The sequence below is a fragment of the Sapajus apella genome, unplaced genomic scaffold (assembly GCF_009761245.1).
Source record: "Sapajus apella isolate SASKATOON/1434 unplaced genomic scaffold, GSC_monkey_1.0 scaffold36, whole genome shotgun sequence".
Classification (NCBI taxonomy): Eukaryota; Metazoa; Chordata; class Mammalia; order Primates; family Cebidae; genus Sapajus; species Sapajus apella.
The window spans coordinates 17,585,725-17,594,685 of record NW_022436976.1 but is presented as its reverse complement, the minus strand read 5'-3'; the positions used below and the strand labels follow the sequence as shown (position 1 = coordinate 17,594,685).

Sequence of the window (8,961 nt, the reverse complement as noted above, 5' to 3'; positions counted from 1 at the left end):
AAATATTTCAAAGATATAATAAAAGAATACCCATGTAAATATTTCAAAGATATAATAAAAGAATACCCATGTATATAATTGTCAACCAATTCAATTGTTGACATTTTGCCAGACTTCTTTTTTTGTTTTAATTATTTTAACTTTTATTTTAAGTTCAGGGGTACATGTGCAGGTTTCTTATATAGGTAAACTTGTGTCATGGGGGTTTGTTGCACAGGTTATTTCATCACCCAGGTATTAAGTCTAGTACCCATTAGTTGTTTTTCCTGATCCTCTCCCTCCTCCTAACCTCCATTGTCCAATAGGCCCCGGTGTCTGTTGTTCCCCTCTATGTGTCCATGTGTTCTCATCATTTAGCTCCCACTTGTGAGAGCATGCAGTATTTAGTTTTCTCTTCCTTTGTTAGTTTGCTAAGAATAATAGCCTTCAGCTCCATCCATGTTCCTGCAAAGGACATGATCTCATTCTTTTTTATGGCTGCACAGTATTCCATGGTGTATATATACACATTTTCTTTATCCAGTTTACAACTGATGGACACTCAGGTTGATTCCATGTCTTTGCTATTGTGAATAACACTGCAATAAACATAAGATATGTGTGCATTTGTCTTCATGACAGATGATTTATATTCCTTTTAGTATACACCTAGTAATGGGATTGTTAGGTTGAATGGTCATTCTGGATTTAGGATTTTAAGGAATCACCATACAGTTGTCCATAATTCATATGGAACCAAAAAAGAGCCCAAATAGCCAAGGATATCAGAAGCAAAAAGAACAAAGCTGGAAGCATCATGCTACCAGACTTTAAAATATACTACAGGGCTACCATAACCAAAATCAAAGGGTTCTGGTATAAAAACCAACACATAGACCTATAAAACAGAATGGAGAGCTCGGAAATAAGGCCACACATGTACACTCATCCGATCTTCAGCAAAGCTGACAAAAACAAGCGATGAGAAAATGATTTCTTAGTTAATAAATGGTGCTGGGATAACTGGTTAGTCACATGCAAAAGACTGAAACGGGACCCCTTTCTTACATCATATACAAAAATTAACTCAAGATGGATTAAAGATTTAAGTGTAAAACCCAAAACTATAAAAAACCTGGAAGACAACCTAGGCAATATCATTCTGGACATTGGAATGGGCAAAGATTTCATGATGAAGATGCTGAAAGCAATTGCAACAAAAGCAAAAACGGACAAATGCGATCTAATTAACTAAAGAGCTACAAAGCAAAAGAAACTATCAATGGAGTCAACAGACAACCTATGGAATGAGAGAGAATTTTTGCAAACTGTGAATCTGACAAAGGTCTAGTATCCAGCATTTATAAGAAACTTAAACAAATTTACAAAGAACTCCGTTAAAAAGAGGGCAAAGGACATGAACTGACACTTTTCAAAAGAAGATATACACGTGGCCAAAATGCATATGAAAAGAAGCTCAATATCACTCATTATTGGAGAAATATAAATTAAAACCATAATGAGATACCATCTCACACCAGTCAGAATGGCTACTATTAAAAATTAAAAAATAACAGGTGCTGGCAAGGTTGTGGAGAAAATGGGATGCTTATATCACTGTTGGTGGGAGTGTAAATAACTTCTTTTTTTTAAAAAATGAAATTCTTTGCTCATTCATATCCCCTTCTTCCTAAGGGTGAGTAAACTATAAACTTATAGCTTCATAACTATAAGCCTATAGTTGTATTTCTTTTCCATGTTTTTATACTTTTAGTAAATATATATAAACAATATGTGTTTGGTGTTTTTTCACTTTATCATATCTTTTACCACACGTCAATTTTTTTTTTCTTCACCAAGTTTCACTGTCACCTAGGATGGAGTGCTAGACTGATCATGACTGACTGTAGTCTAGACCTCCCGGGCTTAGCCTCCCAAGTAGCTGGGACCACAGGTACATGCCACCATGCTTAGCTAATTAATTTTTTTGTAGAGAAAGGGTCTCCCTGGGTTGCCCAAACTGATCTCAAACTCCTGGGTTCAAGTAACCCTCCTGCCTTGGCCTCCAAAAGTGTTGGGATTATAGGCGTAAGCCACTCTGCCTGGCCTCATACATCAAATTTATACAGAAAGTTTTTAGTGACCTCAAAAGTGTGAAGACCTCAGAAGCTTGAACTTGGTCTTCAAAATTCTCTTAGGCTTTTACCAAATGAATTTTAGAATCTGCTTATCAAGTCCCACAAAGAAACTACATTGAAGCTTTGAATGAAAATGCACTGAGTTTCTATTTCATTTGAGGGAATTGACTTGTATAAACCTGATACTAAGTATTTTGATTCATGGACAGAATATCTTTCTCATTTATTCTATTTAATACAACTTAATACTTTTCTCCAATAAGGTCTTACACATTTTTGGTAAACTTTATTTCTACGTACTTTATAGTTTTGCTGCCATAGTAAAAGGTTAGGAGAGGCCAGGCACGGTGACTTATGCCTGTAATCTCAGCACTTTGGAAGGCTGAGGTGGGTGGATCACTTGAGCTCAGGAGTTTTGAGACCAGCCTGGGCAACACAGTGAAACTCCATTTCCACAAAAAATACAAAAATTAGCTGGGCATGGTGATTTGTGCCTGTAGTCCCTGCTACTTGGGAGGCTGAGGTGGGAGGATCACTTGAGCCTGAGAGGCAGAAAAGACTAAGGGTAAAGAGACTAGGTGAGGATTTATGCAGAAATCCAGGTAAAACAAAAAACAAAACAAATAAAGAGAATTCCAGGTAAGAATTATAGCCTAACAAAAAGAAGATTTATCTTGGAGAGAGAAGTGTAGAGATCAGAGAATTATTTAGGCAACATGATAGACTAAATCATATTCAAAGGAGAAGAAAGGGAAAGAATCAAGGCAACTACAGGGAAGGCAATGCCAGTTATTCAGATAGCAAACCTAAGAAGACAAAATTCAGGTTAGGGGGTGATAGTCATTTTTCTACATGGTTTATTTGAAGTGCGTTTCCAGGAGGTGCTTGAAAAAAATGATCCAAAAGCTCAGGAGAGCTATTATTTCAGGAGAGGCCTGAAAGTCATAAGAAAAGTACGTGAAGACATGGCATGAGATTGCCTACAGAGAAGGTGAAGTAAGGACAAGGGCAGGAACTTGAAGATGAGTGAGCTAAAGGACAAGCAGCAGTAAAGGGGCCCACAAAGATAACAGAGGAGTAGTTAAGAGAGGTAAGATTTGTAGAGCACTATATAAAATGGATTATTCATATGATTTTTATTGCAGTTTACTTGTATGACATAAATCATTTTTGGTACATAGGAAACAATAAATTCTTAGACAGTTCATTTGAAAAGAACCTAATGTTATGTAGAAAAAAAGGCACAGACATTAGATTCCACAGACCTAGTTTAATGGCTATGTAACAAAGAATTGTAGGTCATAAGAGAAAAAGCAATTATGCTGGCTTGTGGGAGTCAGAAAAGTTCCACAGAGGAGGCTATAAAGGAGTTGAGATTAAAAGAAATATTTAAGTTTACTAGCCTGACAAATGTGTACAGTGCCTCACAGTGGAAAAACATTTCAGGCAGAAAGAACAAGATTTGTTGAAGCATGGTCTCAGTTTCTCCATCTGTTAAAAGGGGTAAATACCTACCCTGCTTGGCTACTGTAGCAATTAAGTAACAACACATATGCAAATCATCAGAGTTTCTAGTATATTTTAACTGTTTAATAAATATTTTCTTTAACCTGTGGTATATTTCTTCTGTTATCTTATTATTTTTTGAGACAGAGTCTTGCTCTGTCACCCAAGCTGGACTGCAATGGTGCAATCTCAGCTCACTGCAACCTCTGCCTCCCAGGCTCAAGCAGTTCTCATGCCTCAGCCTCAGGTGTGCATCACCACACCCAATTCATTTTTTGTATTTTTAGTAGAGACAGTGTTTCACCATGTTAACCAGGCTGGTCTCAAACTCCTGACCTCAAGTTGATCTGCCCACTTCAGCCTCCCAAAGTGCTGGGATTACAGGCATGAGCCACCTCACCTGGCCCTATTTGTTATATCAGGTTTGCTATTACCCCATTACATGTATTCTTAGATTAAATTACATGTTTGAAGGCAAGGATCTATGAACTTCTCTTGTAAATCTAGAATCTATGCAACTAAAGGTCAGTAATATGTCCTTAAAATGTTATAAAGTGTTCAAAATATGCAGAAGTGATAATAGCTATTTCCCTTTTATTCCCATATAAAATAAAGTTCCCTACTTTATTACATATGCTATCTAACACTTAAAAAGTTTAAATTTTGTAGTAATTAACTTTAACATTACAATTTTTCTAAATGATTTTAATTGAACTAAGAGCATTAATAATTTTCAAAAGAAATTATTACTTCTTTGAAGAAGGTGCTGTTATAGTAAAAGTACAGATAAAACTTTACAGTAATTCAATTTTATAGTTACATATGTGTTCAATACCTGAAGAGCTGGTTGTTATCATCAACATTTTCTGATCCCCACCTGCCTTTGATATCTTCAATGACGTGATTCTTAAGAAATTTCCTCAACAGTTGGATAGTCTGTTGCCTTGTAACTTCGGGACCAAAATTGCTATTATTTCTTAATAGGTCATAAAGCCAATCCACTGCTTCTCCTGCTGTGAAACAACTGCCGTATTTTTTAAAGTGTTGTCTGTGTTTTCTTAGGGGCATTCCAGCTCGAAAAGATGTGGTAACTTCATTCCACTGTAAAAATAAGGAAAATATTTTTAAAAACTGAAGAAAAATGGAATCTCATATTAATCTCAAGTATATTAGGTAAAGACAATTCTTTACTTCACATCTGATTACATCGTAACAATTCTTAAAGAATCATTCATCTTCTTTGTGCAATACAAAATTTTATATCTTACGCTGCTTTCTTTTTGTTAATTCTAGTGCTGTAGTAATATTTTTATGTAATAGCTTTTTTATTAGAAGGACTTCAATAGCTGATCAGCTTATTTAAAAAGAACCTAGAAATAAGGAAGAACTGCAATCAATAGAGAAAACATTGACCCTTGTTTTTTACCTCAGTTAATATTAATGTTGGTAGCACTGTGCTTCACATTAACTATTTCACTTTAATTATCACAATTCTATGAATAGGTATTATTAATTCCTCATTTTTGAAATAAGGAAAATAAAACACAGAGATTAATAAAATGACCAAGGTCACACAGCTAAGTGATGAACCTCGGCATTCAAACCCAGGTGTGATTGACTCTAGAACCTATACTCTCAACTACTGTGCTGGCTAAGCAAAATTTATGGCAGGCAATAGTTTTACTGGTGAAATATCTTTAACATTAAAATGGTTTATGTATTTACTATAGCATCTCTTTTGTGAAGATTCCTGTAGTGAGCATAGAACAGATAGGAAAAATTAAATAAGCTGTAAGTCCACTGCATGTTTAATGACCCTGTGAAATGTACATTTTACAAAGATATTTATTTTCTAAACTGTCCTCAGATCAGCCTAACTTCTACATTTGTGACAGCTCTAACAGTGGAGCATGGAGGTGATGGTGATATAAAATAAACATAACACTTTTTAATAGAAAAATCCTCTATTAGCGGTCAGATCTAATTTGCAACCTATTATGTCACTACTAGTTATGTTACCGCTTATCTAACCTATGTGCCCCGATACCACAAGACAGAATTTAAGGGCTGAAAACTTGATGATTGTATTTTCTTTCCACATTTTCCCACTTTATATATTTATTTACCCAAGAAACTGATATTGAGCTGTCCATTGTGTACTGCTCTGACAACACATTAATAAAAATGACATAAGGGGTCTCTGTACTAAAGGAGCAGAATGGGTTTTTTGAGATGTAGTACAGAGTAGTAGTTTTAAGAGCAGGCTCTGGAGTTAGACTAGCAGGGTTGGTTTCCCAGCTCTAGCTCTAACACTTGCTGTTTATGATCTTTTGGGTCTATCTTCAATCTCTATGCCTCAGTCTCCTTAAGCATAAAATAGGAACAAAAGAACCTACCTAACGTGCTTGTTGGAATGATAAAATGATGTCATACATGTAAAGTACTAGCAAGCATTCAGTGCATGTTTTCTTTTTCAGCATGCTTGTACTACTTTCATCTAACGAGTTTTAAATAATGTGGCAAGACTACCTGATTGAGGTTCCTACATATAATCCATGTAAGATCACCATATTAAGAAGATATGAATTCTAGCTCTGCCACTTGCTGTTGATGTGACTTTAGAAGGCATTTATGGTCTGTGAGCTTCAGTGTCCACACTGATAAAGTAGGGCTAATACTACATGCCTGCCTGAAAGGCACTCCTGAGAGGAAAATGCTTGTTATTCTACAGATCACAACACACTTTCCCAAAGTGCAACCTCCTAGGAAACCCTTTAAGGCGAGCACGTATTAGTAACCTACTCTACCAATGTGGAAACAGGCTCGCAGAAGGTAGGGGACTCCCCTAACGTCACATAACCAGTACCACAGAATCCTATAGAACCGAAGACTCAACTGCACAAAACGCTTTAGGAGTACTGTACATGCAAATTTAGGGACCACCAGCAGTGGCTCCTGACGGTTACTCAGAAATATTGCTTTGTGATGAGTTCGTGTTCTTTGTAGGGACATGGATGAACCTGGAAACCATCATTGTCAGCAAACTGACACAAGAGCAGAAAATCAAACACCGCATGTTCTCACTCATAGGCGGGTGTTGAACAATGAGAACACATGGACACAGGGAGGGGAGCATCACACACTGGTGTCTGTTGGGGGGAAATAGGGGAGGGACAGTGCGGGGTGGGGAGTTGGGGAGAGATAGCATGGGGAGAAATGCCAGATGTAGGTGATGGGGAGGAAGGCAGCAAATCACACTGCCATGTGTGTACCTATGCAACAATGTTGCATGTTCTTCACATGTACCCCCAAACCTAAAATGCAATAAAATAAAATAAAATAAAGAAATATTGTTTTGAAGCCGCAGTTATCCTAGTGGTATTCGGCCAGTGCATCCTGCGTTAAATTCTATGGGTTCAATAAACAAAATTATCACATTCGGGCTTGCCTCCAACCTAACCCAAAAAATTTTGGACCTCATTCCCACTCGTTCCCTAATTCTTAGAAGGGTAGAAAATCAGGCGAGGGGAGCATCTAAATCGTAATATTCTACGACGCCACAGGGGACGCTGACCACATCGGGCACAGGAGTTGCCCCTCAAAACGAGTCTGGTGCAGCCAACGTGCGGTGCTTCCTTGCGGACCTGAGCCCAGACAGCCCCCCTCCAACTGGAGGCAGCGGTGAGTCTGGCAAGAGTGCCATACCCGTTACTTCCCCTCGCCAGCCTTTTCATTGAATCTAGGGATCCTGGGACTCACCCCTCCGACTGAGGTAAAACTACCAACGGTCTCTCGTAACAGTGGTAACAGTCATCAGCCCGCTGTCCGGTCCCCTCTATCCGAGCTGTCTTACCAGCTTGGTGGCCCGATAAGGCCCGGGAGGCACACCCCGACTCTCCATAGGTCTGTCAGCGCCCGGCGGCGTCCATGGCTGCGAAGGCGACCCTCAGGCTCAGCGGCCCGGGCAGCTGCGTGTCCCAGCACAACCGTTGGCCCCGCCGCCGATTTGAATAGCACAGAGGGCTGCGCGGATTGGTCGCGCCCCCGGTCACGTGACGCTGCAGCCAGCCTCGGGCCGAGTCGGCGGGGGCCGAGGAGGTTCGGCAGCGTTTCCGGGCTCTGGAAGCTGGCGCTGGCCGGGTTGGGCTGGACTAGGGCGGCTGCGGTAGGACAGGCTCTGTTTCCCCGGCGCTGCTTCTCCCTCCCGCGGTCCGCGGCGAGGCGGAGTCATGTTTCCACGTTCAGAAGGGATGGGCGGTTTAGTTCCAAACGAGATTATTTGGAGTCCAGCCTTTGGTTTAAGGGAATTTGAAATTTGAAAAGACACGAAAATACGGTTTTTCTGCGGGGCTCTGCAGAATCTTCAGCAGTGTTAGCTTAGAAGGCAAAGCAGCCTCATGGATATGTGTCGCAGTTTCTCGCTCTCTCTTCTCAGCAGGGGCCGTGATTCTCTCAAGCGCTAACATGTAGGTTCAGTAACCCTGTAATTGGGTAGTAAAATGGATAATTCAGAACCCCTGAATTGGTAAAATAGATTATAGGTAGACATTCGTAAGTACATACAATGTGGGGCTTGGGAAAGATTGTGTACAACTTGCTAAATTGCTTCCCTTAAAATCTACCACTGTATATGAATTCTGGTTATGCACTTAAAAGTTCACTGTGATCTTAGTAAACAAGTCTTCAGCAGAAGTCAGTTCTCAAATGACAGAAACTACATTCTGAGAGTTGAAGAGACTTGCTCAAAGTCTTAGGTTTCCTTGGCAGAGTGCAGACTTCATGCTTTTAATAAATACCCTGTCACCGGTCTGAAACTATCTGATGCTAAGAATCCCTTAGTACAGTGGACTTGGGAGATTGGTTGAGTGATTTGAAGCTGTGCAAGAATTCACTTGGAAATTAAATAGCTGTTTAAGAGGATAGGATGCAGTAAAAGAAGAGATAAAGGAAAACGTTCAGGGAGTGGTAGTGTAGGTCTGTGGGGTTTTCTTTAATTTGGGTTATTTAGGCAGAGACACATCTATTTTCTAGCAGGACCAGTGAGTAGGAATTTTCAAAAAGCCCTTGGTAAACGAGAACAATTTACTCGATTTTCCATTTATGTTAAAGAAAAAATGATTGATGTTACAAAATAATGTTAACCATTTCTTATCTGGCTTTATGATATATTGTCCCAGGATTTTCCTTCTTTTTTTTTTTCACCCTTTCAGAGGGAAATGGAAATGAGACTGTGGAAGCCAAAATATATTTTGCATTTTTGCCCAGCTCCCTACACTGAAAATCATCTCACATACAACCTTTCACATAAGTAGCCTCAGCTTAATATTACCTTAACAAT

General features: G+C 39.2%; 1 protein-coding gene across 2 annotated transcripts in view; it reads right to left on the bottom strand.

Moving 5' to 3' along the window:
- DEPDC1 (DEP domain containing 1) overlaps nucleotides 1-7,751 on the bottom strand; it is a 23,948-nt gene extending 16,197 nt beyond the window's left edge. For both annotated transcript variants that reach the window (XM_032296626.1, XM_032296627.1), the window contains exons 1-2: nucleotides 7,477-7,751; nucleotides 4,459-4,724 (exon numbers count right to left, since the gene is read on the bottom strand). In XM_032296626.1, the coding sequence (XP_032152517.1) occupies nucleotides 4,459-4,724; nucleotides 7,477-7,524 (314 nt within the window). In that variant the 5' untranslated portion in view covers nucleotides 7,525-7,751. The remainder of the gene's footprint in view (nucleotides 1-4,458; nucleotides 4,725-7,476) is intronic.
- Between the last annotated feature and the right edge of the window lie 1,210 nt (nucleotides 7,752-8,961).